Raw genomic sequence first — 27,806 nt, forward strand, 5'->3', positions numbered from 1 at the left:
TAGACGCCATTTCCGGTTCCCTTCAACAACGGTAGTAGTGGTAGCTGAGCTCGGCAGGGACCATCGTGAGCCCAGCCTGCGCTGAGGGGGGGAGTTCCATGGCCCAGGGTTGAGCGCACCCCCTCGCGGCCAGGGCTTCACCTTTTAGCGACACGGCTGCTCGGGCCAGGCGGCTCCCACCCCGCGGGGGGACCCGGCCGGGGGCCTTGAGGGGAGAGGCGCTGCGGTGGTCCGCGGCCCGGCGCCCGCCCCTCGCCCCACAGACGTGAGGTGGTGCGGCCGTTGTGGGGCGTGGCTTGGTCAGGACACGCCCTCGCCCCGTGCCCGCCCGCATTGGCGGTTCTGCGTTGCTCTCGTGTTCCGCTGTCCCCGCCGTCGCCGGGCTCTGCCTCAGCGCCGGGAGCTGCTCCCGTGAGTGCCGGGCAGGGCCGCCGCAGGATCTGGGGATGCTGGGCCAGGCGCCCAGGGGGCGGGCAACGTTTTAGGGCGGGCAACGCATTAGGGCTCGACGGCCCCATCCTGGGAGGGTATGAGGTGCAGGGCACGGGTTTGGGCTCCCGGAGTCTTTTCGGTGGCGGTGAAGCGCTACGGGATGGGATAACGAGGACCCGATGTTAGGGTAGGGGTGGGACAGCTGGTGCGTGGGTCCTGCATCTAGTTGGGGTGGGGGAAGGAGCTGGGGTGCGAGACAGCGTACGCGGCGGTGATCTCTGTCAGGGATGATGAAGGTATGTGGGTCTTGCCCCACGCAGAGAGGGGAGTGGGTTCTTTTTCTGTACTGGGGAGAAGGGGCAGAGCTGGGACACTGTTTCGAGGTGTGGGGGGAGGTTGTGGGCTCCTGGGTCACTTGCAGGGGGGAGGTAAAATGTCTGGGTTCATTTCCAGCATCTTTGCTGAATCATTGTGATGCTGGGGAGAGTTCCTCCACCATGAGCTCGCTGGTTCCTCTGTGATGGAAATTACTACTTCCCATCTCCTGTTGAAGGCCTAGACCCCTCTTTGGCCTGGGCTTACGGGAGGGACTTCAGCCCCAGTCTTGCTGCATTGTTCTTTGGTCCGTGCTCATGCTGAGCCCCCTGGTGTGGGCAGTGAGGGTCGGTGTTTCTGACACTTGACTTCCTCTAGAACTGTTTGGAAACATATTTCTACAAAGAACCAACTAATGGTTAGTTCCTAAGAAGCAGAATATATGGGTAAAACCCAACTGCTGTCAGGGGTGCTTTAAGCTTGGGTGCCTGTAGTTACTTCAGCAGCACAGGGTCAGCAGGACCAGGTTAGATACAAGTATCTTCTTTTGGCTCTGGTGAGAGGAGAATCCAAGTGATACCATGATGTGGGCTCTTCAAACTACCAATTAAAATGAAAGTTTGGAACCTGGACTTAAACCAGGGTGTAATATAGCTCCTCAGGGGTGGGGAGGAAACTTCGGGATCTTGGAATTTATAGTGAGGCAATTAGACATGAAGGAGTGAGAATGCTGTGAGTGGCTGGTGTGAGCGTTTTTCCCTCCTGTCTGGGTGAAGACTAAGTATTAGTAAAAAAAATAAAAAAAATAAAAAAACAACTAAAGAGAAGCAAGAAGTAAGTTAATTTTTAAGTATCTATTAGTTGTTATAAACTTGACATGTGGTGATGGGTGCTTTCTGTAGTGAAGCTGATCTTATTTGCCAGAAGGTTTGATAACTGGTTGTTTTAAGAGCTTGCCTCCTCCTCACTCCCTTAGGATGGCAGAGTGTTGAAGCCTCATGGGTTCACTCTGCAGATTTGTCTGGCTGTACAGTGTGATGGATTGCAGTCATCTCTGGTGCTAGTTAGTTTTTGTCAGTTCAGGTGAGTAACTGATAATGGTTTATAATAAAAACTTGCCTTTCAAATGTTATGGCTGCCTGGGGAATAAAAAGGTTGTCTGTGTACAGTGTAGCTGTGCTGAGGGCAGGATTTTATTTTCATCTTTGGAGATCTAAATGTGAGAGGCAGGGAGCTCACCAAGTGGGTGAGTAGCTTGAAATACCAGGTGTATAAGCAGTTAAACAGTTTATGTGGAGGTTAAACAGCTTGTGTTGTTATACTGATACCAAAGTGTCTGTTAAGGATGGTGCCACAAGTAAATCCTTTAATTTTTTTGTTGGAAAGACTAGATGAAAACCATTCAGAGCAAGCCAGGTGGTGCATGACTCTTGACTTTTAACTGTTAGTCTATTTCTGCTCCTCCTTCAAGTAACTGCATGTAGTGCCAGTGCAGTGGGTTTCTCCAGGCGCAGTGTGTAGCCTATGGCCTTGACAAACTGCAATGTACATGGTCCTGGAAATGCTGCCACCATCCCCTGTCCTGCCTAAGCCCGTATGTGTGTTCACAGAAGCAGAAGTTCAGCTGACTCTTACTTGCTTTCTCTGAATTCCAGCTTGCGGAATGGTTGCACGTTAGCAGCTCTGTCCTGGGAGAAGCCCTGCTGAAGTTAATAGAAATACCTGTTGTAGTAGTGTTGCTTGTGAAGAGCCTTGTGATTCTTCGAGTCATAACATACGAAGTAAGAGTCAGCATTTTATAAATGCAGGTATGCAATTTGGTATACTAAGTATAAAATGATGACTTGAGTATTTTTCTTGGAAGGTACTTGCTTCTCATTGTATGTTTCTAGTTTGGGATGTGCTTGGCTGCAGCAGCAGCTGTAATGGCCATGTTAATGCTGTGTATCTTCTTGCTGCTTACAGAAGCAGTTCAATGAAAGCAGAACTGTGGTTTCACACAATCAGTGTGCTTCTGCTCTCACCAAAGAGTGACATCCCATTTGGCTTAAATGATAGCAGCAGTTTGTCTGTCTGAATTTCATCTTGCATGACTTTTTCTTACGGTTATTAAAGGCAGGCTGTGTTTGGGATATGGCTGCATGTCATCTCATATCTGCTGTCTGGACATGAGTAGCCACATTAGCGATGCTGCCCCTGGGTGCAATGTGGTGTTGTCTGACACAGGGATGAGAGCTGGCCTGAGGCAGTACATCCCAGGGTACAGATGGAGTGTCTGCCCACCCCCATGGATGCACCATCATATTTCATTCAGGAAGAATATCAAGCATCATTAGAAGGGTGTACATCGTGAAGGGTGTATGTCCTTATCCTTCTGGTGACATGCTTTCCTACTACTTACCTCAGGTTGCACCTGAACAGTTATTTTTGCCTGTGAAGTCTAGAAATTCAGAGCTCCTAGGCTGATGAGAGAAGTTGTGATCCCACAAGCATTTTCAGGTGGCCTCCTGGTATCATCTGTTTGCATCGTGCACCCTGCTCCAGCACTGGTCTGTGTGTACCAAATGATTCTAGGTTCTTATGCAAAGGTCAGTGAGGTTTCTCAGTGCCACTTCTATGTCAAGGGTGGGTTTGCTTCAGCATACTGCTCATAAGTTATTGACTCCAGTGTTACGTAGCAGTGCTGTGAGCAAAGATTACTTCATGCCTTCATATAGACAGCATCCTCTGTTTCTTGCCCTGATAGTCTTGATTCATCTGTAGTGTGGATTTAGATGCTGACCAAAATAACATAACTAATGGACATTGTCTTTGAAATATTCTACATAATTGAAGTTAATTTTATTTACACCGCAGATCTCCTCTGTCATGATTACTAGGGAAATTTCTGGGCTGGCTGCATCAGTTCACTTTCAAGTGAATGTTGCTTTGACTATCAGAAGCTTGGACCAGTCTCTCCTATCATTTTAATGCGTCTATTTGTTATGCTGGTGTTGTACTTGACCAGAATAACACCTGTAAGTGCTGGAATCGGAAAGGCCTGGGCTGCTGATAAAGTTAATGGCCTGTACTTGAATGACAATCCCAAATAAAGAAAACCTGAATGAATGCACTTCTTGATTTGTGAACAGTTTAAATAACATAATTACAGAGGCTGGCAAAAGAGCTGGCATTCCAGGTTTATCTGCTGTTGGGCTGTGCTTTAATGTACTTTCTTGAGGCATGCTCTGTCTCTAATTTGTAAAAATAAGATCCTGGTATGACTAGTTCTCTACATGAGTATTCCTTAGTCTTCTGTTGTCTCACCTCAGGATTTTCATATAGTGATTTGGGTTTTTCTACTCTTTCATACATCTGAGGCATAGCTGAGGCTGTGCTTGTGCTGCCGGCCCCCGAAGGCCTGACCTCCTGGACCCTGTTGTGTCCAGGCTGTAGGACTGGATGGGATAACACAGCCCAGAGAGGTGGGATGTGCAGCCTTGTTCTGTGGTGAATGAAACCAACCTGGTTTGCTGCAGTGAGAAGGGCAAGAAACTTTCTAGTTGGGAATTAACTGCAAACCTTCAGTTGGTTTGGAATGTGGGGCTCTGACTGGGCTTGATCTTTGTGCTGCTTTTAGCTGGGTGCCTGCGTGTTGAAGTTTGCTAGTAAAGAGGATGGAAGCAGAAGTCTTGGTAACTGTGTGGTCTTTAAGATGTAAAAATAAACAAAGCTGCGAAGCTGTACCCTACTTAAAACAGATTGACCTAAATTTCCAGCAATTCTAGCAGTGAGGCAGGCTCTGGGTAGGGATAAAGTCTTATTGGTGACTGGCTTCTGGTCCGTTCATCACTTGACATGCTTGGCAGGCCACTTTTGGAAAACCTCCGCTGGTGTCTGGGGACATTCACTCCCACCTTCCACCTTGAGTTGCACAACCTGGGCTGTGTATTTCTCTTGATGTGCTTGTGTTGAGAGGGTCCCCTTATGCAAGTCAGCAGTTCAGGGACAGGGAAGTCAACACAAGAACCACTTCTCAAATTGCTTTTGTTGGGGCGTTGTTAAAAACATGTTTGATGTCCTCTGGCTTGTCCCTGAAGAGATTTCTTTTGAGGGTGCATATGTATCTGTGAAATCCATTCATATTGTAGTTTGATGTTCTTGCTATCAGTTGCGGTTCTCCACTGCTGAATTATTTATTTTACAGAGATAATTTTTTTCTGCTTCTTGTTCATTGACTTTCATGCTTGATTAATTCTTCTGTGCATTTTAAAACTGGAGCATGGAAGTTCTGACAATATTAACAAATCATATGTATGATCAGTGGTGGCTAAATCAACTTTTTTAATTGGGAAGAGAACATCTGTCTTTCAAAGTACTCACAGTTTCCCAGGTGGAAGGCAGTCTGGAAATGTATGTTATCCTCAGAAGATTGCTTGTCATTTAACAAAACTGGGATGGTCAGAGAGCTGGTGGAGTGGTTACCTATGTGCTCTGGAGGCAGTCCTATAGGTAGCATGAAGGGAGAAGGTGGGAAAAGCGTGTTTGTAGATTCCCTTGCTAATGTGATTTTGTAGCTGAATGCTCTGCCAGCAGAGAGCCTACCTTTGATTAGGAAGCATTCCCCTTGGTTGTTCTTGTAGATACTGATGGTCTGCCATATTTTGTTCTTTGTTTCATGTTTTTGTGTGTGCTTTTTCCTGCAGGGAGATAAGAGGAGGTAAATCGTGTATGCTTTCAGCAGCCTTCTGTTAAACTTGGAATACCATAGTTCAAGCAATTGAACAGATGGATAATGGAGACTGGGGCTATATGGTAAGTACGTATGGAGCCTGTGGAAGTGTGCACTGTGTGGTGCAGCTGGGCTTTTGAGACCTTACAGTAAGGGTTCTTCCAGATCTGTCTTGGGTACAGATCCAGAGCTTCAGTCATGTGACTCATGTGCTGGTTGTGAGATAGCTCAGGTTCATGTTTCCTAGGTGCAATCAGTGAGTACCTAAGTGTTGCCTTAAGCTCACTGTTACTGTTTTGCTAACACACAAAGGCAGAAAATAGTGCTTCCTGCCTGTGATTTTAAGGACTTTGTAATTTTATATATGAAGGAAAAATATTTTTCTTTGCAAACCCTGCCTCAAACTAGACAAGTGCATCTTATTTTTCTCCTTTTCTCCTTTTCTAAACATTCTGCTGCCATGCATATGTCTTTTTTTCTGGCTGGCCTCAGTCCTAGTTGTTAGGGTTGGCGGACAGATGGGATTTATGTTCCTTTCTCTCTTGCTTCCTCATGTGCTATTTGGAAGCTGATGCAGACTGGTTGTGCTCTGCCTCCCTCTTCTACATTTGCTAATAAATATGTCCTTTTAGACTTAAAAGCTGAAAGTTTTTTTTGTTTGTTTTACTGATGCTTCTGAACCAGAGCGTGGATTATGTTGTTTGTGAGCTCTTGGTCTTGTGTCTAAACTTGCACTGTCATCCTGTTTTGAAGGAGAGAAAGAGGCTTAGGACTTGTTCAGCTGATTTTTTTTTTTTTCTTTTTTTCTTTTTCCTTTTATTTTTTTCCCCGTTTTGTTTGGTCTAGAATGAGACATTGTAAAAGTAAGAAACACTGCTGGGCCTCATTCAGACTAACTTGTTCTTCAGGAAATATCTCTCCTCTCATTTCCCCATCTGTAGAACAGGAAAAAACTTTGTTGCCCAAATGCAAAACCTGCTTCTGTGGCAGCAGCTCAGTTGTTAAGATTTCTGAAGCGTTCTGGAAATGTGCATTCTGAATGTTAACTATCACCCTGTCTAGTTGCCAGTTGTGCCTTGTTGCTAGGTGGCTTGGATTTGTTTGGGTTTCAACACCGCTTAAAGGCTTCAGATAGAAGAGTTATTCTCTGCAGAGCCTGCAGTTCTTGCCATGTGTGTCAGTGAGGTGGTTGAATCTTGTGGTGGCTTGATAAACTCTGCAATTTCTCTCTTTCTAGATGACTGATCCAGTCACGCTAAATGTGGGTGGACACATGTATACGACATCCCTCACAACTCTAACAAGATATCCTGACTCAATGCTTGGGGCCATGTTCAGGGGAGACTTCCCCACTGCCAGGGACTCTCAGGGCAATTACTTTATTGACAGAGATGGACCACTTTTCCGTTATGTTCTGAACTTTTTAAGGACCTCAGAGCTCACTTTGCCACTGGACTTCAAGGAGTTTGACCTGCTGCGGAAGGAAGCAGACTTCTATCAGATTGAACCACTCATTCAGTGTCTTAATGACCCCAAACCACTGTATTCCATGGATACCTTTGAGCAGGTGGTGGAGCTGTCCAGCACCCGGAAGCTTTCCAAGTACTCCAACCCAGTGGCTGTAATAATCACACAGCTCACTATCACCACAAAAGTCCATTCATTACTGGAAGGCATTTCAAACCACTTCATAAGGTGGAATAAGCATATGATGGACACCAGGGACTGCCAGGTTTCCTTCACTTTTGGGCCGTGCGATTACCACCAGGAAGTGTCACTTAGAGTCCACCTCATGGAGTACATCACAAAGCAAGGCTTCACGATCAGGAATACCAGAGTGCATCATATGAGTGAACGGGCTAATGAGAACACAGTGGAGCATAACTGGACTTTCTGTAGACTGGCAAGGAAAACAGATGACTGATTCTGGCTCCCATTAGCAACGTCACTGGACAGTAATCCCAAGAGAGTCTGGGTTTTGACTAAAGCAACAATGTGGGCTTCTTTTTATATGACTATTTATTGTTTTTCAGTAAGGACTGGAGGAGTTCCCTTCTCCAGCAGCTCTGTTCTTTTGTCCTGTTCTGAAAAGAAAACCATGCATGTGCCTGTTCAGTCAAGACACCTTTTTGTTTGAAAGAGGGAGTCCGAAGAATTAGTCCAATAAGGTATTTTATGTCATTAACGCAATTCTCTGACTCAAAAGTGCTAAAATTACCTCTGTTTAAATGATTTCTAATCCATCTAACATGATGACACTGGGAGCAAGAAACAAAAAAGAATTTAAAATGCAGTTGGGGAAAAGCTGCTATCATTTAGTCTAATTTAGTTTCTAAATAAATAAACAGTATTGTAATATTCTAGGAAAACAAATTCCTCTCTTTTAAAAGTACTTGATAAGTACAGTTTCTTAGAGTTATGACAACTGTTTCTTTCTATGCATATAAGTCAAACAACCAAATATTATCTGTAGCCATGGAAATATGATTAGAAATATTTATATTGGATTCTAAATGCAAAATGTCCCTGTGGTAGAATTAATATTTTTAATGCCTGGTGCAATATTATTCCCAAGTGTAATGCCTGCCAACAAGAAGCTAATAAAAATGTGAAATACAGAATACTATTTTGTATTTTCTTTTTGTCTTCTAGTACTCTTAATACTTAAAAAACTAAAACAAACTAACTCAAAAACCCATCCAAACCCTGTTTTTCTGTGCTGCGGAGTAGTTCAGATGCTCCGGTAGGGTTCCATTCTCCTCCATTACTGGTGCACTTTGGGCCTTTTTATATTGATTCAACTGTCCTCATTATAGAATAAGCTGTGTTTTGAGAAATGCATGATGACTAACAGAAAGATGCTAAGTATTTGTCCTGCCTCAAGGGGTAGGGATAGAGGCAGCAAAGAGCCTGATTGTTACCTGGTTTGTCAGTGATTTATCTAATGACTTTATAGATAGAATTTTAACTGTGGAGTGCTGCTCTGATGTTCAAGTGAAGGCACTCAAGTTCTGTGTTCTTACTCAAATTTGTGTAGCCATTTCTTATCTTGGGCAATTTGTCTTAGTTATTAATAGAACTTCTGGTTATGCTTTAACTTGAATGCTGTTGGGAGCAAGACAGTTGTTATCCGTTTGGACAGATGGATCCTATTCTCCCATGAAGTGCTTGGCTCAAGTGTGCCTTACCACAACTGCTTTGCTCTTTGGGGATGTAAGAGGGGGGTCTAGATTACTGTGACAGCTGCTGGTTCTTGAGGGCAGGAGCTTTCTATCCCATCTCTCACTCAACAGGCGTGGATTTCTGTCTTATATTTTGTCTCCTTCAAACATCACAGAGTTTCTGACTTTTGTCATAAGAGGCAGTAAGAGCTTTATTCTTCCTATAAGGGGGGGAGAAAAACTGAACGAATGAAGCTCAGGAAAAGTGGTTGTTTCTTTCCTGCAACATGTGGTAAGAAATATCTGTGTTAACTGGCATTGAGTTATGATCACAAAATGTTCTTTGCAACACTTCATTTAGTAGCAAATTAATGACTGGCCTGGATCAGCCTGCCTTTTCCATAATTATGAAGTATAATAATCAGAGAAGCAGTATTTGAAATAATGCACTTTATTGGAGCCCAAGATTTATAGAAAGACCGTGTGAGTGGCTCTATAAACAGCAAAGGAAATTTCGCAGACTGGAGTTGGCATCAGCTTTGTCTGAATCTTCATTAGCCTGGAATACTCCACTGCTGAGCAAGTTGAGAGCTGTGTTAATTATCCAAACAGATGTACTTTCTAGTATACTTTTTGATCTAAGAGAACAAGTTTTTCCTAGAAGCCAGGGACCATCATTTTAGCTTCCTTGGGGTTTTCAGGAAAGGTTGGGTTAGTGGGGATTTTCTCAAGGCACTGTACAGCTATAACACTGAGAAGGAGCTTGTAATGTGGTTTGGGTTTTTTCCCCCTTTCATCACCATAAAGTGGCTTTAGAAGAAGAGTAAGAAATCCAAATGACATAGTTTTAATGCTACTGGGACACTTCAGATTAGAAAACAGCAAGCCCTAGGCTGTTTCAGCCTAGGTTGCCTCATAGCAGTGGGCACTACTCAGTGTTGTTTGACTTCTGCCTGATTAAATGCAAGTGGCTGGCTAAGAATCTTGTTTCATACTTGCTACAACTGCAAGTAAGCAACTGATTATGAATTCTGATTCGTCATTGCTGATGCTTTGCCAATGTACAGCTGCACAAAGACAGGAGGAAGTGTGTGGCCTTCACTTAGATCATGGTCTTCATAATTTGGATACCTTCTTGTGAAGAAGTGGCTTCAAATACCTCTCGTAGGCTGGGTTTGTCTGTTCAGAAAGAGAATATAGAAGGGAATTAGTGGTAATTAAGAAAGAAAAGGGTATATTTTTGATAAAAGAATGATCTCTGAACTACAGAAAGCTAGACCTTTTTGAAAACAAACCCAAGCTACTAGCTGCTTCAGCTAAGTGCAAGATCTTTTCCCCAAGTATGTGCTGTCCTTCATAAGCAGTACACAATAGTCATCCCAAATGGAGCAGCGTACTGTTTAACTTCAGAAAATATGCTTGGACATGAATGTTTGCTGAAGGCAAATTCTGTGTTCAGCAGTAGAATTTCAAAGGGTTGCTGATTACCACAGTAAAAATCTCCCTTAAGGCAAAATGGGTTTTCAAATGGAGCAATAGCTGTTTACGTTGTGCAGAGTTTTATATTACTCCACAATATGGATGAATTAGGAAGTGAAAATAAAGTGCTAAAGACCATGAAGGATGAAATTGCCTTGTTTAACATTTATACTCTTTCTGGTTAAACATATTATTAGAGAAATTAAGTACTGCAGTAGTAGAAATACCAGCGGATGGAATATACCCCGTGTTTAGTGGCTTTTGCATAATATGTTGTTCCATAATATGTAAGCTATGTAAACAGACTTTTGGTTTAGCTTATTTTGTGCAGTACTACCTCTGTAAGTTCAAAAACCAAAACCACATTGGTGGCATACACAGACCAGTTCCCTGGTACAAGCTGCTGTACTCTGGGGGCTGTAAGTCATCGCTGGGTTCAATGGCTGATCTAAGACTATAGGAGGCATAATTGGGGTATCACAGGCCATTGTTCAGAATGAGATACTAAGAATTAAAAGGTCTTATTCCACTTGTATCTGTATAGCTTTTATTAGAAGAAAAGCAATTTCTGCTCTGGCTAATGCAGAAGTTGCCTGGCTATAATACAGCATCTGTACCTGTGTGTTGGTTGGTGACTTCCGAGCCCACTCGTACAGCCGCTGGTAAACCTGGCCATCGTAACTGCCAAGTGCAGAATTCAAGGTCTTATCTGTGAAGTCAAAGGCATCCACCAGTGGAACAGCATCCTTCCTATGGAGCAGATGAATGTCGTTTGTGTTACTGAAGCTGGTATTGCTTTGTAAGGGAGGAAAATAAGGCAAAGGTAAACTGGAAAGTCCGTTGTTCCAGGTTCCTGAGCCGGAAAAGCTTGTGCCAGTTTTTCCCGTTGCCGAGGCTATGGGGGAAATCCTGCTTGTTTTGATTCCTCAGAGGCATGTTCTACTAATGCCCTAAGTTGTCTCTACTATTGAATGGGTCTTGTAATCACCTGGACTCCATTCGTAATTCCCTAATTTAGGACTCAGTGTCATGTCAGATGTTTCCTCAACACACTCTGCCGGTTCTTGCTTTTGGTTTCTGCAGGGTTCTTAGTTTTTAATACTTAGTAAGTTTTTCTTATGCTGTGTTTGTCCTCCAAACTGGAATAAGGTTGCTGCTAGATTTCATGTGAAGTGCTCTGCTGATCTCCAACCTTCGTCTACTCTGAAGTATTTCTGTTACCTCATCATTTGGTATCAAGGTCTTCTACTCTCTTTGTGTCTGTAAGAACAAAACAACCCTGAACTGCACCAAGGGCCTGTCTAGCCCAGGGGCTGATCTGCCAGCAGTCAGCAGCAGATAGCTAGGGCCTAAGGACAAGTCTGTAATGACAGGTTCTTCTCCTAGGCAGAAGATGGTTTCTTTTACCTCATTCTCCCATCATCCTGGGTGCAAGAACCTGTGCTGGCTGTATCCCACACCTGAGGCAGAGGGATGCAAAGTGGTTTGCTCAAATGTTGGCATTTGCATCTACTAGTTCCTTTTGGGAAAGGGCTTTTTGGGGGTTTGGGAGAGGCTGGGGTTTTGCTACGGATCAGGAAGTGTTTGTATCCTAATTGTAAATAGGTAAATGTGCATTCTTGAATCCTTTTAGCAAGGCATAACACTGAGAAGTTGCAGTGAATTCCAGAGATGACAATGTGTTAGACTTTTGTAAGCCTTACATTAAGCTTATTGCTTAACTTGAATTCTGTGATAAGTTCTGAAATTGTTTTCTCTTCACCTCAGTCCTGCCCAGCTCTGCCTATGGTGTATTCTTGTTTCACTTCAGGTGTCTTAAATAGAATTTTACATACAGTAGCAACTCACTCTCTGCACCATGAGTTAATCTGTTCTTAACAAACAGCATCAAGTAGTGAAAGAAGAACCCTTGTCAAAAAGCCTTTGTGAGTGTTGTGGTAAGTTAAAACTTTATTGTATCTCAGAATTCACGTAGTTAGCAATAAATGGTGTCGAGCAGACGCATCTGAACAAGCTGTAGGCAGGATTGTTTGGGTGCAGGTTGCAACTCAGCCATGGCAACAGAGTAGGCTGTATTAGCTGCTGCTTAAGCAGATTCTGCAGTGTCTGATCTGCTGCCTCCTACCAGTGTTGCTCTCACTATGTATTTGCCTGCTTTTGCTCTACTGCAAATGGTAAAAAGCATTCAGGATTTCTTGGTTTATAATTCAAGATTTCATGTTCCAGAACTTTGGAGATTGCAGAGGAGCTGGGCACTTAGGTCTGTTTTGCTGTGAAAACAAGCTCCATAGGTTTTAGGGTTAGGGTTAGGGTTCAATCACTTTTTAGTGCTGCCAGGCAATGAAAATAAAACCCAAATGAGGTGAATTGACTTTGGAGATGTTACCATAGGTACAGCAGCACCATTTATAGATCTATCACAGCTCCTTTTATATTAGAGCAGCTCACCGAATGACAGCCAGGAGGTCTAGATATGATGCGGTTGCCATGTCCATTTGAGCTCCAGATATGTGTCCATCGTGCAAGAAGACTCCTGCATTTGAGAAGATCCCATGTAACGCAAAGAGGTCACAGAGATGTTTCATAATCTTCTGGATGCCACCCTTGGCCTCAAGTCTTTCCACGGTTTCTGCAAAGTTTTTCACTGTGATGTAGTGGCAGTGAGCCTGGAAAACAAATGCAATCAACAGTGAATGCACCTGAAAACACTCAGTAGGCCAAGTGACTCAAATGTTCTCACAAAGAATATAAAACCTTTTCGTTTCCCTGGCACCCTCCCAGTCTGTATTCTTTGTTTGCTGGATCACAAGACCTTTTGTATTCATGTCTTACAACAACTGTAGAGAAGAGACTTGGGGGTGTAAACGCTGGTATTTGTAAACTCTAGAAAACCACTTTAGAAAACACAGAGGTACTTCAAATATTTCGGATAGATACCCTAAAGAGTTTGTGTGATGGAAACACACATTGGAATGGACTTGTTTTGACCTCCAGCAAGTGAAGCTTGGTCATACATCAACAGGAGACAACTCTTTTGTTGAAGACCTTGGGCTCATGCTACATTGGCTTCAGTATCTATAGGGCCCTGCTCTGAAAACCTCTGTTGTTGCAGGAGAACAAGCAATTTTACTTCTTGCTTTTGTGGCTTCAAGTAAACTGATCATTTTTGGCTCAGACGACAGTAGAGTGTCTAGCTTCCAAGTTACAGAAGTATTAGCTGAGGTCCAGAGCAAATTATTCCACCTGTGTGTGGGGGTGGCTCTTGTTAAGTTGTTGTTACTGTGGGTGGTTGGTGATGATGTTGGTATCTGTGTGGGTTCCCACTGCACAGTTCTCCTCCCCGCTGTGGGTGTAAGCATGGCACATTCACACTGCTGCTCTTCCTGCCAGCACAGCCAAGCAGTGTGGAGGCCAGCGTGGACTGCAGAACCTGCCTGAGAAGCTGGATATCTCCTCAAGCAATTAACCTGTGTGGAGTCTGTAGCAAAGCCATACCCAGAGCCTGAGCCACTAAGCAGGCATCTGTTCACACAGCTACTGTGCCAGTCGTGTGGGTGAGTCTCCAGGGAAGGTGTGGAATAAGAAGTCATAGAATCATATGAAAGTTAGGGTTGGAAGGAACCTTAAGGTCATCTAGCTCAAACCCAGAGGTTCCCCAAGGAGCCAGCAGGCTATCAAGGTTTTAAAGTTATGGGGGAAACTCAAGGGTTTTGGGTGACTTCTCCTCTCCCTGAAGTACTTAAGAAACTTTGGAGCCCAGATCCTGTTTTCTACCAGCACAGTCACCACTGACAATCCCACAGCCAGCCTTCTGCATGTGTTGGGCTCTTCAGAAATGGTTTATTTCTCACTAGGTTCTCCTCCTTGCTTCTCAGAGAGAGCTGGATTTCAGCTTCTCTGTCATGTGATCGCCCTGCTCTTCAGTCCAGAGACCTTGGCCACCCATTTGAGTAGGTGCAGGAGGGAACAGCTTGTTCAGGTCTGTATGCTGTTCAAAGCCTTTCCTAGAGGTAATCTCAAACAGGAACACTTTGCTTCAGTTTTATTCCACTAAAAATATATTTATGTTAAAAAAATATTGGGAAAGTAATTTTTCAAAGTTGTTTTTTTTATAGGAGGCCTCCTTTATTTTTGAGGCAGTTACACAGCTTATCTGCTCTTTTGCAAGCTTACAGCACTGAATACTTGCTGCTTCCCCCAAGCCTGTGTAATTGAAAATGGGAGGTGATGCACAGGAGACGGGTGACCACAGAAAATGCTGCTGCTGAGGTCCAGTCTTTGCTCCCTTACTTAGTGCAAGGTGTCCCTTGCTATGGCAAGGGGTTGGAACTAGATGAACTTTAAGGTCGCTTTAAACCCAAACCACTCTGTGACCCTGATGTGGGAGGCCTAATTCTGCTAGTAGTGGCAGCAGAACTGTGTATATATCTTGTTTGTTTTCTTCCCTCCCCTTTCATTTGTATTCCTTTTAGTCTTTTTCTACCTGGCCTATTCAGATGGCAAATTCTTCAGATCAGGAGTTGCTTCTTACTATGATTTTCCCACCATGCAGAGCACAGTGATGCCCTTGGCTTCATAGTGTCTCTTAGATGCTAACAGAAAACAGTAACAGCACTGATACTTTAAGCTGATCATGTGTTTCTGTTGCACATTATATCCTAAAGACAAACATCACATAAGCAGATGATTTTTACTAACCTTCACAGCCTGCACCAGCTGCACCGTGCATTCATTCCACGCGTCGTGCTTTTTGACTCCAGACTGAATCAAGGCCTGTAGTTTAGCTGCTGTGCTGCTGATGAGTCTGGAAGATCCAAAAAGCATATTGTATGTGGCTCTAGCAGCCCACATGCACTCATTTCATATTCAGACTTGTGTGTGATCGTATGGCAAAATGGCATTTCTGACATTTGAAGTTACCTACACTCAGCATGAGTGAACTTACATGATGCAAAATCTAAGTAAAAATTGGGAGAAGCACCCAAACCACCCTGATGCTGAAGGATTTTTGCCTTCTCAGCTTCCAGGGTACTTTACCAGGGGTTCTGAGGAGTTTTTCTTGGGTTCTGTGTGTAAGGAGGATTTGCAGAACAAAATAAAGCTATGATAATATTGGACTGCTCTTACATTATGTTTCTACTTTTCTACACAGGGATCCAAATCTTGCTCCCATTGACACTAAAGCTTTCAGAAGAATGGCTCTGTTTTTACACTGATTTGAATGGCAGCAGGGATGTTGATCTGTTTGCCTGATTTTCAGAGTTGGCACATGTATGGCCTATAACTGTGCCCATAATACCAATGAGACCACTCATGATACTGTTTTTATTTGTGTTGAGTAGTTAAATGTGTAGTTCAGGTGCAACGAGAGGCACTGTGTTTGCTGTGGTGTTAACTGAAACATCAGTTTCACAGGTATGTGAAATTTTAGCTTTGTATAGAGTACAGAACTGCACAGGGTCCAGCTGGCTGAAGGTTTTACCGAATGGCAACTCAGTGATGTGGTCTGGGATTTGCATAAACAGAGCCAGCAGCTTGGTATAGAATCAGCTTTGTGGAATATAGTTGTTTGGTAGCATGTGGCTTAAAATATTGTGATGTTCTGAATCTGAAAGCTTCATATTGAACACTTTACATGGCTGTTAAACCTGTGCGAGTCTTCCTCACTCAGGAGCAGATGGTGTCAATTCTTGCGTAACTTATGTTATTTTACCTCCCTTTAAAGCAAGGAAGCAGCTGAGCTCTTAACACGTTTCTGATGGCAAAGAGAAGGATGTCTCCTGTCTCTGTACTGACCTGACTGCTGCATGTCGATAGGCCTGGGTGTAAATATCTGGACTGAGGAAATCAAACTTGTTCTTGGCTGGGCACTTCCCAGGTTTCACTGCAGCCAGGTAAGTGACAGATGGTGGGACAGGGTGGCCAGTGCTGGCTGCCACGAAGCACTTAATCAGGAACCTGGGAAGAGGATAACAGTCAGAGCAGGGGATGGTTGTGATCCTCTGCAGCAAATGGTCATGTGAAAAGTAAAGCGGGCTCAGGTGAGGAGCAGCAAGATGTAACCCATCCCATCAGTGGGCCAGAATGGACTTGAATGACTAACGACCTTACATTTTACATCTTATTTGCAATAACCTGATCTGTGATGGGTCTCAGGGGCAGCCTGCTGACTGTATTCAATACTAGAGCAATCTGTAGTGATGATTTTTTTAGGAAGAAACTTGCTGTGGCTATTAGCAGCATGGTGATTAGACACATTATCAACTTTGCAGCCTGAGTCTTAATGCTGTGGGAGCCTTAATGGTGGTTTGGTGTGATCCCCAGCATACAATCACGTTATGTTAACAAATATCAGACTCTTGGAGCTAAACGCATTTCCTACTCCCTTATTTTTTTTGGCCTATGACCTAGTCTTACCAGGTCTAGAAGTAATCTATTGATCTTGCAAGAAGAGACAGCAACGAGTGCAGAAGTGCAGAATGCAAGCACAGAGCTGTGTGGTTGCACCTCTGTCCCTGCAAATTGTACTGGTTTTCTCCTTCTAGTAAAAGCACATGTTATTAAAAGTTCAAGCTGCTGTGGTTTCTTTCTCCTGTATTTAATCTAACCTTGATAATCACCAGTCTGCGTGTTCTGAGGAAACTGGTGCTCTTGGAGCATGACTCATCTGCTTTCAGTATCCTACAGCTCTGCCTTCTCTGAATATCAACCTCACTTAGCCAATACCACATTATGTTGCTTTCTTAAAAACTAAACTGCAAAACTTGGGTAGCAGTGCTTTTGCTGCAGTCCCAGACAGAGGAAAATGAGGTTATGCAGAGCAGCACCTGCATACGTCCCAAACCCCAAAATAGAAGAGATAATCTAATTCCCACACACCTCCATGCCTGTTAGACAGAAGGCATAAATAGTTGTGTTCTCAGTTGTATTTTTAGAAGGTGCTGGGAGAAAGGAGTAGCTGGTTTTACTGGTTTTGGGGAAGGAGTGATAGAGGTTGAATAAATGAGGGGGCAGGCTTTTTGATGAACAGGTTTGGATTGTTACCTGGCAGTTTGCAGGAACAAAATGGTGTTTTCCCCTTCATAAATACAAGAGGCAAGTATTCTAGTACACAAGGAAGGGAGTCCGCTCAGCAAGGAGTAACCATGGCCCCCACATGCCCGGAGACAGACTTCTACTGCGGAAGCACAGTACTGAGTAACAATGGCTTTGAAGCCCGAAGAAAATGCATGGAGCTGTTTGAAAAGAGAAATTAAAAGTAAAGCAGAGTGTTAATGGTGAAAATGGTCCAAAGCAGTCCTCAGAATCAGTTTCCTCTTTTAATTTTGTGCAGTTTCTGGGGAGGAAATCCCTGTCAGATCCTCCTTTGCGCAATGGCATAGCACCCAGCTTCCTGGGATGGGATCCCTAGCACCCAGCTCCTCCTTTGGGATGCTGCACACCCTTGTGCTGGGCACGCTGTGGTTAGTTGATGCTTTTGTTTGGGTTTCAACCAGCAGTGGCTTTGGTCACCCTTGTTCAAAGTGTGCTTACATTTCAGGCTTCCAGTTGCAAAATCTTACGTTCTATCTAAAACCTCCCATTTTTGGTTTTGGCTCAGAAGTCAGTATTTGCATCTGTAGATGACGTTGGGAAATAACACTTTGTGCCACCAGCTACTTGGAACAAGGTTTTTATCAAATGGACGTGCTTTTCAAGGACTTTTCACTGTGCAATAGTTCCCAAAACAAAAAAGTTGGGGTGGTAAAGCAAACGCTATTGCTGACTGGTTGTGGACCTAGGATACATCATTTGATCTCTTCCTCCAGTTATCTAGTGGTGAGAGGAATGCTTGTCCAGTTTGCTAAAATACTTTGATATTTAGAGATGAGGAATGCTGTATGAGCTAATGCTGCTGTGGCTCACCTCTGGCAGCATGCTGAAGTTCTCCCTCTGGATCTCTTCATACCCTCTGTTGAATAGGTCCTGCAGGTAGTTGTTGATGAAATGAAAGGCATAGGCTGCTGCCAAGTGGGGCAGCAATTTCTCTTGCTGAGTCTGAAAGTCAAGGATCTTTGCTTCTTCTTCCCTGTTGGAAGACAGCTGGTGAGATAGGGAAAGTGAACACTGGCTTAACTACTGTTAGTTTACTTACCACATAATGAATAAGTGAAAACAAGTAAAAAAATGAAAACAGGCATTTTTCATTATGAAGCAGCAGTTTGTGAAGGGGACTGAGCTGATGTTGTGCCAGCAGATCTGCCCAGCTTGCTCAGCTGTTAGAGAAATGAGCCTGACTATGAAAAAGATTATGTTTCTGCTGTGTTGGTGAATCAGAATTGAGTAGAAAAGGCTCTGTGTGATGGGTTGGTGCAGAAGGGGAACAGGGACTGCAGGAGGGGATAAAGATGAAGCCTTCCAAGGATAGCAAGATGCTTGGTGTTAAAGGGAGATGCTGGCCCTGCACCCTGAAGAACTTTTACTTTGCAAACTGGATCTTTGTGGACCCTGAAAATAGTTGAGCCTAAATTATTTTAAGTTTTCTGAGCTTTTTGTGGATGTTCTTTTCCACTCTTTCTGTGGTTGGTACACTTGGGACTTCAACTGATGGAATTGGTTCTTACAACAGTTGAGCATGCTGTGCTCTTGTGTTTGGTTTGTGTTTGATCCAAACCATGTTCTCATTAGGATAATCTTGCTTTTGAAAGGAACTGTAAGTGGAAATTCCTGAAATCCATTCAAATGAAAAATATCTATTTAAAAATTAGAGGTATTCTCACCAGACTGATAAATTCAATGTTGTAAAGTGTGGATATCGAAAGGGTGGATGTTGGAAGGTATTTTAATGTTGTGCTCACGAGTAGGATGCTATGGAATAAGAATTCAGCAACTTGTCTACATTATCTGGATTCTGAGTTATGGGATTACACAGGAAGGCCAGTTACAAGAAAAATAAGTTCTCTGTGTCAGCTGCTGAGCTATTCAAACTATGAAACTTATCTTAGAACTGTAAACACTATCTTGTACTTTGACTGAAGCTCGTTAATGTAAATAATGGGGAAGCATGTCTGGCCCAGAAAATAAGCCAGTGATGTGCTGAAAGATAAGAAGCTGAAATACAGACTGGTGCAGGGGAACATGGTGCATGGTCACTTCCCACCTCTGCAGACCTGCACAGCATTACCCAGGCCTTAACTTGGACTGCCGGCGAACCACAGAGTATCTGATGGCAATGGTGCAAGCTTTCATTAGGGGTATTACAGCTTCGTGTGAGATGAGGGCGACTCGCACTGCTGTCATTGTGAGGTAGTTAATCTGCTGGGACCCCCGTCTTACGTAGGTGCCATCCGGTTGAACCTAGAGAGAGGATGTTAGATGCCACCTTCTTCAGTACTTCAGTACTGGTTGTGTCATCTCTATGCATAAAATAAAACAGGCATCAAAATCCTTTGCTGATGAAAAACTAAGTATTTTTATGTATAATGGATGAAACATATCCATTTAAAGAGACAAATTCTTACTGCTTCTGGCTCAGACAGGTTCTCCCTGCCCCATCAGCCCCAGCCTCTGAACGTGGAATTCCTGACATTGAGTTTCATTTAGGATTCAGGTAACTTCTGCCCTTGGCAAAACCACCAAGACTTGCAGACACCTCAAAGGAAGAATTTTGTCTTAAACTTAGGCAGGTCCCTGTCATCGCTCTGGCTGTGCGGTGAGAATCACGTGTGGTGTGAGTCTGTCATACCTCACAAAACTTGCTCAGCATGTTCTCCCTGGAGACACGCACATTCTGCAGCATGAGGTACCCGTTGTCAATGTGCTCAAAACTCATTTTGGGACCGATGTCTCCTGCAGTTATGCCTGGAGCAGGAGAAAACACAGCTGCTTACTTCCACTTGAACTCCTCTCCCCATGTTGTGTCAGGGGGTCTCAAAGAAGAAGGGTATGTTCAGTTCTGCTTCTTCCCCAGCATGGGTGATCTTGCCTGAGGGATGAAACAGGCAGTTTGTTTCCGTGATCCATCTGTCACCCACCCGGGCCAGGGTTAGAACTGAGGTGTTAATACAGAGGTGGTCAGAGCAGCCCAGGCCTTTGGTTAGGAAGGCTTGGTCTGGATATGCCATTAAATCTTCCTTTAGATAAAAAAGTTGTAGTTAGTGATAACTGTGACTCAGGTATCTGTCTTGGTTTGGTTTTGGCACTGTAAATCTCCCTGGGCACAGTGTTTTAGAAGACATATAAAGGCAAAAGAGGCAGGGCACCTGCACAAGCACTGCGGCGTCTGGAATCATTTACCTGGGCACAGTGAATGGTCCCAAAGGCTGCGTATCTGCACAATGAAGGGATGCACGCCATAGCACTTCCCCTGGACATACAGCTGAGCAAAGACCACTGTGTGTGTTGCTGACCTTCCCACTGTGAGGAGAAAACCAGCCACATTCCCTTAAGATGAGGTACAATACAAACAATTCCACAGTTAGCAGTCTGTGCTAATTGTATCTTAGGTCTCGCTGACATGGGTGAGTGTAGGTGTGATCCACAGCTGTTGGAAGCTGGAGATTGCCTAAACCTGTGCTCTGAGCTTGCTCATATCTCTCCAAAGCTGCATTATTATTAGAGCCAGTGGGGTTTGGATGAATAGTTGGTGTCAGCAGAGGAGAAAAAAATAATAGCTAATTAAAGACCTTGCAGAGGTGAGGGAGTGGGGAGTGCTGGGGCTGACAGAGCAACTCCAGTGATCTGCTGTGAAACACCTTCCTGAGGGGAGCCACGAATTTCACACTTGAATCCTTTATGCTGAGACTGGCTGATGATGTGAATCCTTTCTGCTGATGGTTTTTGGTTTTCTGAGTATTGTTTACAAAGAAGAGAAGATTAATTCCTGCAGAGGCAGGAGTTTCCCTGAGCTAATTTCTCCAGCCCTGCCACCTAAGGGCTTTTGATAGATGATGATGGCTCCTTTCTGGCCTTTGAACTTGTACAGAACTCTTTTGTCTCTTACTTGCCTCTTGATCTGTGCATCTCTTACTGAAGTTCTCTGCTAGAACCTGGGCCCTCAAACACAGAGCTTGAGTGGGGCAGAGTGAGCAACTGAAGGCCAGTGAGAAAAACCTAAGTATTTTGTGTGGTACTTACTGTCTCCAGGCCACCACTTCATGGCAGAGATCTGCGGTGTGTTCAGTATGAACTCCTGTGTAGCGATATCAAAGACTGCTGTTGTTTCCAAACCCTGAAGGTAAGTTCCTTTAAAAAAACCCAAAACAGTGTGTTTATGTATTTATATCTCTCGGTATCTCCTAATGTATGGCAAGGATGGAAAGAGTGGAGGATTCCTGGAGGCTGGTGTGGTTTTGTGGTTTACCCTCCTGGTGAGAACCATGGGATGATGTTCCCAGTGACCCCACACCATCTCCTATAAAGCTGTCTTGAACCATATGGTGCTCAGGCAAGATGCCTGGTTCATGGTGACAACCATCAGGTTGGGCAAGCTGCCTGGCTGATACCCTCCACCAATGGTTACTGCAATCTAATCATGCCATCTAATCATGAGCTATCTAACCATGAGCTTTCACCCTTGCTCTTGTTATTTTTCCCACACTGGCAAAACCAAAACCAGCACAATCTCCATCTTGCAGAGAACTACTGAGGAACATCAACCTCTAGCATGCAGGTGGCATTCCCCTCCTGCCTCCAGTGAAGCACAGACACCTTGAACTCACATTCTCCTGAGAATCTGGGCCTTCTGTCCTATGGAAATGCTGTGTTTTCTTTGCAGCCTTACCGTGCCCCAGTTCAGTCTGGGCATAGCTTCCGATGAGCTGATACTGCATGGCGAGAGGAATCCATTTGGCAATCTGTTTGTCAGAGCCCAGCACTGAAATACTTCTCATGAAGATGGTGTGAAGAAGAAACGCGAGTTCTCCTGACAGTGCCCTGCGGAGAAGGTGCACGGGGTGTTTTTGTACATGGATGAAGTTCCAGGGATGTGATGAATGAGGCAGTGACACTGTGATAGTCACCAGACAGTACTACCTGCAGCCTTTTGATTTCTTCATTGTCCTACCTTACCCAACAAACAGCATCAATACAGTATTGCAGGAGGCAATATTGCATAAAAGCCAGATAGGACAGGGCTTTGAGCTGCCTGATCCAGTGGAAGGTGTCTCTGCCCATGGATAAGCTTTAAGGTCCTTTCCAACACAAACTATTTTATTATTCTATGAAAATCACCCTTCCAAGCTGCTTTTGTTCATTCTTTCTTAACACAGTTTGCTTAAGTGTGACTAACTATATATACATATATGTATATATATGACTTGTTCTTAGCAAATGCTAAGCTCCTGAAAAGTAGCCCAGCTTTGAAGCACTTGTGGCTCTGATATTGTGGCTTCTGAGCCCTTTGTATCTTTATTTTACACCACAGGATTTTTTCTTTCCTTGATTATTTAAGTCACATTTTAAGCCTGAGCTAAAAACCCCACCACCCTACCCTAAGACCCCCCAAACCTTGGCAGTTCACTGTGGGACACATGGAAGTGAATTACATACATGGGCATCTGAGTCTTGGATTTCTTGAACATTCCCGTTGTGGGGAAGTACATCAGTATGTCCCTGGCCATAGCAGGGGGTTGGAACTAGATGATCTTAAGGTCCTTTCCAACCCTAATTATTCTATGATTCTATGTTGGGCTTGTTGCTGTACTATTCCCTGGGTGTTTGCTCTCACTGTCAGTGGACAAAACTGGGGTTCATGGAAATTTGGCCTGACTTGAGATTGGTATTTTCCCTTGTGGAAAATTCAAATACATCCTTGTAACACCTGGTATATTGTCTGTTTGGCTCCTTCACCACTGCCAGCTAATAGGGCTGCATGCATCCTAAGATGCACTATTCTAGAATCTGCATATGGGAACTTGGTTACTCTAATTTCTATGCTGCAAATCAGAAATTCATTCGTTTTAAGCCTTCCTTTTTGTGTGCAAGAAATCCTAAGAAAATATGAGGAATACAGTCCCTTCTCCTTGGATTCCTCAGAATAGACTGAATCACCTCACAGATATAAGTACATGTGCTCTCACATGTTAAAGTAAGTGTCTTTGCTGTTCTCAGTAGCTTGTATGATTGTTAGCACATTGCTTTACTGCAGTGCTCTAGTGATCATCTCATTCTAAGTAGATACCTTTCATGGTTAACAAATGACTATGATCTTTCTTTCATCCTGCCCTGAGAGAGAATCAGTCATGCTGAAAAAGTGGGGGGAAAACATGAACAAAGTAGTTGAAGGGAAATTGCTTTAACAGAAAAAGACTTAATGACCCTTTGGCAGCCCATCCAGAAATGATGCTGCTTTAACTGCAATTTTAAAGAGCTGTCTTTTATATGTGTGCAAGTGATTCACTGTTTGGCACCAGGAGGCAGAAGGACTTTGCTAGTAAGAGCTTGGTGCTCACCTGGTGTTTCATCAGGCCACAGTGTTCTTAATCCAGCAAAATGTGGTAGCGCAGGGCTGGTCCTGCCACAGCCCTTGGCATCAGGGGGCCTGATAAAAGCAAACCTATGGGAAATGTGGTTGAGTTTTGTCAGGTCTTTCAGATCTGCTGGGATTGTTTTGTTTCTTCTGAGGAAGGAGTGGAGAGCTGCTTGTTATTGGGAACGTAATGATCAGGTCCAAGAGCTCTGGATAGAACAATTCCCTGTTTATCAGTCTCAGTAGCCAGCAAAGAGCTTAGCATAAAAAGAAATCATAGTCTTTCATATAATGGGGAAAAACTTTTTAGCAAGGCCTGTGGACTTGCATTTTCTTGCTTGGTGTGTAACCCCACCACTGTGCATTGGTAACAGCAAGCCAGTAATACTTAGCAATGGGAGAAAGAAGGAGAGATGAGCAACTAAGATGTGGAGGTCAGCCCCATGCAAAGTGTTAATAAAAATGTTTGAAGGAAAGCATTGCACGAACTATTGTATTCTGGTGACCTTCAAACTAAAGTTTGTGGGTTTTTCTTCTCTCTCTTTTTTTTTTTTAATACAATATAATTTTTCTAGATAGAGACAATGTTGTCTTTAATTCTTCTGGAAGTCAGCAATGTAACGGGGACAGCAGCACTTCCAATTCTGGTTATACATGTAAAAACATCTGAGGGGTGGTATCAGAGCTGTAGCACGAGTCAGGAGCTTGCTGAGGTGGAATCAGTATGTTGGGATGTGAACTGCTGTGATCTATCACACTGCATTGTACCTATGTGCTACTCTTTGAGAAATTCCCTGCTGTGTATCATCATTTTCCCTTCTCCTGAGCATGCTGCTAAGGTAAAAACCTGCAGCATATTTGTATCAGAATCTTATCTGTCAACTGCTGGCCTCTCCCAGCCTTTGCTGAAGCCTGTTCTTGTTGGCATACAAACCTTTTAACAAAATATTATTTTTACATTAAAAAATATAAAATTACCTGTAAATGTACTTAAATTCGGGCCCATTCTCAGTCCATCCCATCTCGTGCATCTTTTTTTGAAGGTGAACAGCCTTTCTGACTGCAGCTTCATACTTCTCATTCTGGCTCTGGAAATACTGATTTTCTCTGCTAAATACAGGGTCACTTTCAATAGCTTCAACTGCAAAGCAACACAGAAGAGTTAGCTCTCCTGGGGCTGGGGAGGTGCAGGCAATGTGGGCAGGGCTGGGGTGGTGGGTACCGATGCTCTATTATTTAGGGTGACTATAGGCAGATTTTATTTTGCTATGCTGGCTCTGATTGCTGTCACACCTAACTCTGAAAAGCAGAGATTTGGAGAAGGAGTTGAGGAGGAGAACCCAGCAGGCCTGTGAGAGGAGTCTGTTGAGTGGAAATAGTGACTATGCAAGGGAAAGCACTGTCCCTGGTCAGGGCGTCAGAGGTGACTTTGTGCCTCAGGCAGCAAACAGGTGTGGATCCCTCTTGAAGAGCTGTTCTGGTGGCAGCAAAGCTGCAGTTTAGCTGGGTTTTAGCCCAGAGAGAAGCTAACAGCTCCAGCTGCCGAGTGTCCTGCTTATACCAGTGCTTTGGCTCAGGGCTCTATCAGCCCTTCACAATGCTGTGAAGCAGCTCTTGGCCTCATTCTTTCTGTGTCAGCCCAAATGCTCCCGCTATTTTACCGCTATTTTATTATGCCTTGAAGCCTTGAGTCCATGCATGTTTAAGGTTATACTGAACTCCAGTTGCACTGTGAATTGTGCAGTCCCAGTGGTCTGTGCCATTTTCACTTGTTCAAGGTATAATAGGGATGAAGTAATAAGAGAAAAAACAGGGGGTTGATTCATTTTTTTCTCTATCTAGCTATCACGAGTGAAAGCAGCTTAGCCTGCCTGAGCCAACCCATACACGGAGCTCCCCACCTGAATGAGGCTAATGTGCTGAGGAAGGCTGTTGGCTCAGTTCATGCACGGTGTGCAACACTGCACATCAGCACTAGCCCCTGTGTACATCCCTATTGCACAGAGATGCTTGCCTGTGTGACCCTCAATTCAACCAGTCTTAGCAAAGATACTGGGGATGGGAGCAGGGAAGGGACAGCAGGAGTGGCTGTGGAGGAGTCATGATTTACGCTAACAGGAACTCCATCTCCACGCTCCCACTTCTTTAAGAGATGGGCAATAAGCAAATACCCAGGAGCACAAACCCCACCGTGCTGCAAAGGAGGAGCAGAAAACAGCAGGGATGTAGCCATGCCCTGCTCAAGTGCAGCATCGTGACGGTCACTCACCCACTGCCCTCCGTATCCGAGTGTTCTCCTCCCCTCCATCCAGCAGGGCTGTGAGCTTTTCCACGCTGAAGGAGGGTGTTTGCCTCTCAGTGGCAAGGTCGGGATTCACACCACCAAGGGCTGAGCCCTGTGGGTACTTGCGGGTCTCCAGCAAAGCCATCCTGGAGGCTGCTCTGTGAAGGGATGGGAGCTCCTTAAGTGCTAGCCGGCCTTCAGTGGGTGATCGATGGAAGCGCTGGGTACAGGCAGGAGTGGTTTTAGTAGGTTGGCTGAGGTGGCTGGCACCTGCACAGGGGCTGTGTGAATATTGAGTATTTTCTTTCCCCAGTCCACCCCCAATATTTTATGAGGAGTCACTGCTGGAACGTCCCACAGCCGTGTGCTAATGTTTAAGGGAGCTCTTGGCCTATGGGTGCCAAAGAGGCTCCTGGACCTGTGCTCACAGTCCTGGCAGCTCTGCCCCTGCTGCCTCAATCCTGCTTTCCATGGGGCTCAGCTTTACGTTAACTCCTAACCTTTTAATTCCCGTGTTAGCAGATTTGTTACAGGATGTTAATAAAGTAGTGGTGTGCAGAAAACAAAGTAGATTTTCCTCCTGAAGAGGCTGCCTGCCTTCCTGAGCTACTTTTAATACTGTAAGGAATTCAAACTCTGGAAACTCTTGCAAATATGCTCTTAATTCCTAATTTTTTTTTTTTGTTGTTCCGAACATTAATTTATTATCCTGGGAGGGGGCAGAGCCTCAAAGCCGGTTTCACAAGACGGGAGTATCCCAGACCTACCCTTGAGCCGCTCCCGGAAGCGCCGCGCTCAGTGCTGGAGCCCCGGAAGGATTCAGCCGCCAGCTCACTCTTCCGTGAGGCTGCGTAAGGAAATCCCCCTCTGTGTCCGTGTGTCCGCTGTGTTCGGACACAAGCCCCATGTACCTTGTTCCACGCAGCCTTCAGGGAGCCACACGCATGGCTGCTGCTTACCTGGCCAGGCTCTGCCTGCCAATGTTCCCCCCGCAGGGACCTTGTCCCTGGGGCCAAGGGAGCCTGACCCGTCCCATGGGTGTTCCTGCGTGTGTGCAGCGTGCTGGAGCTGACCTCTGCAGGCAGCGGCCTGGGAGCCTGCTAGGATTTTCCCGTAGGAAAATCCCATAGCAACCGGTGCCGAAAGGGCTGGAGCCTCTCAATAACATGCTGTTTTCCTGACCTCGCTTCAGGCTATCAGTGCACTGGAGGCTGCACTGCTGGCTCCTTTTCTCCTAGTGTTTTTAATTTGTACTTCTATTTTGTAGTCTGCTCTGGATGGAGGAGAGCATCCCTCGGGTGCTCACCGCTCCTTGCCTCTGGGTTTGACTTGCGCAGGGTTTTCCCAGCTTAGTTATGGCGCTTTCCTAAGGCCTTCCTGCGTTGGGTGATGCAAATCAGGAGGTTGGGAAATGTATCTTACAGGCTAGGATGTGCTGGGGGGCAGATGAAGGTTGCCATGGGGTGGGTGCTGCTTTCGTCTCTGTCCATCCTGAACCTGCTGCATTATATCTTGGTGTGTAGTGGGGGGCAGGAGCTGGTAACTCATCCCACCTGGCTACAGGAGGAGAGGAGTCCCTCCTGCCCACACTTCATTGCTGAGTCTGTGCTGCTGCTTCAGACATGCTTGTCTCCCACTGGAAACTGCTTTGTAAGGGAAGGAGATGAAACAGGTGGGATTCACTGAACTGCAGGGGTGCTTTAACATGGGAAGTTGATCAAAGGATGGGAAATCAGATAGGGTTTTGCGTATCTGTCATTTTAAGCTTCAGCCTGAGTGAACCAAGCCCAGCAGCCATGAAGAGCAACAATAAATCAGAGCACCTGACTGTAATGCAGTGAGTGTGCTCATGGGCTTGGTGTGTTAGGGATTAGTTTGGTAAAGGTGCTGTGTGGCTCCATCACCCTGCCAGAGCAATAGGACATCCTGTGGACATACTGCTTGGTATCCCGGTCCATGCTGCACAGCATCACATCC

General features: G+C 44.7%; 3 protein-coding genes across 9 annotated transcripts in view; 1 reads left to right on the top strand and 2 right to left on the bottom strand.

Annotated features, from left to right (window-relative positions):
* The window catches only part of FAM107A (family with sequence similarity 107 member A), a 320,254-nt gene that overhangs the window by 261,057 nt on the left and 31,391 nt on the right, over positions 1-27,806 (bottom strand). The window lies entirely within an intron of this gene.
* KCTD6 (potassium channel tetramerization domain containing 6) lies at positions 246-8,079 on the top strand. 6 transcript variants are annotated; one of them, XM_061354263.1, is made up of 3 exons: positions 246-270; positions 5,433-5,541; positions 6,696-8,079. In XM_061354263.1, the coding sequence occupies exons 2-3, from the start codon at positions 5,515-5,517 to the stop codon at positions 7,380-7,382; spliced, it is 714 nt and encodes a 237-aa protein (XP_061210247.1). In that variant the 5' UTR covers positions 246-270; positions 5,433-5,514; the 3' UTR covers positions 7,383-8,079. The 6 variants fall into 6 exon arrangements, with proteins under 6 accessions (XP_061210247.1, XP_061210242.1, XP_061210246.1 ...); XM_061354258.1 differs by lacking the exon at positions 246-270 and adding an exon at positions 277-411; XM_061354262.1 differs by lacking the exon at positions 246-270 and adding an exon at positions 2,312-2,534.
* On the bottom strand, positions 9,055-26,808 carry ACOX2 (acyl-CoA oxidase 2). Of its 2 annotated transcripts, XM_061354239.1 has the most exons (16): positions 26,789-26,808; positions 26,597-26,676; positions 25,815-25,987; positions 24,524-24,686; positions 21,860-22,011; positions 21,214-21,321; positions 20,374-20,493; positions 19,823-19,938; positions 19,262-19,434; positions 18,004-18,166; positions 17,143-17,333; positions 15,895-16,056; positions 14,797-14,902; positions 12,547-12,764; positions 10,716-10,848; positions 9,055-9,798 (listed from the first exon to the last, which is right to left on the bottom strand). In XM_061354239.1, exons 3-16 carry the CDS (start codon positions 25,972-25,974, stop codon positions 9,736-9,738), a joined length of 2,028 nt encoding a protein of 675 aa, XP_061210223.1. In that variant the 5' UTR covers positions 25,975-25,987; positions 26,597-26,676; positions 26,789-26,808; the 3' UTR covers positions 9,055-9,735. The 2 variants fall into 2 exon arrangements, with proteins under 2 accessions (XP_061210223.1, XP_061210224.1); XM_061354240.1 differs by lacking the exon at positions 26,789-26,808 and having other exon boundaries at positions 25,815-25,982; positions 26,597-26,682.

The sequence above is a fragment of the Neopsephotus bourkii genome, unplaced genomic scaffold, assembly GCF_033783945.1.
Source record: "Neopsephotus bourkii isolate Nb327-2 ecotype Australia unplaced genomic scaffold, CSIRO-AGI_Nbou_v1 NB_719, whole genome shotgun sequence".
NCBI lineage: Eukaryota > Metazoa > Chordata > Aves > Psittaciformes > Psittacidae > Neopsephotus > Neopsephotus bourkii.

Excerpts from the sequence above, each read along its gene's own strand:
- ACOX2 (XM_061354239.1), bottom strand. The coding sequence starts at position 25,974 with ATGGCTTTGCTGGAGACCCGCAAGTACCCACAGGGCTCAGCCCTTGGT. Across the intron at positions 19,939-20,373 it reads GGACCATTCACTGTGCCCAG|GCATAACTGCAGGAGACATC; the intron begins GTAAATGATTCC and ends CTCCTGCTCCAG. Across the intron at positions 10,849-12,546 it reads GACCTCCTGGCTGTCATTCG|GAAGGATGCTGTTCCACTGG; the intron begins GTGAGCTGCTCT and ends TCTGCTCCATAG.
- KCTD6 (XM_061354263.1), top strand. The coding sequence starts at position 5,515 with ATGGATAATGGAGACTGGGGCTATATG. Across the intron at positions 5,542-6,695 it reads ATGGAGACTGGGGCTATATG|ATGACTGATCCAGTCACGCT; the intron begins GTAAGTACGTAT and ends CTCTCTTTCTAG.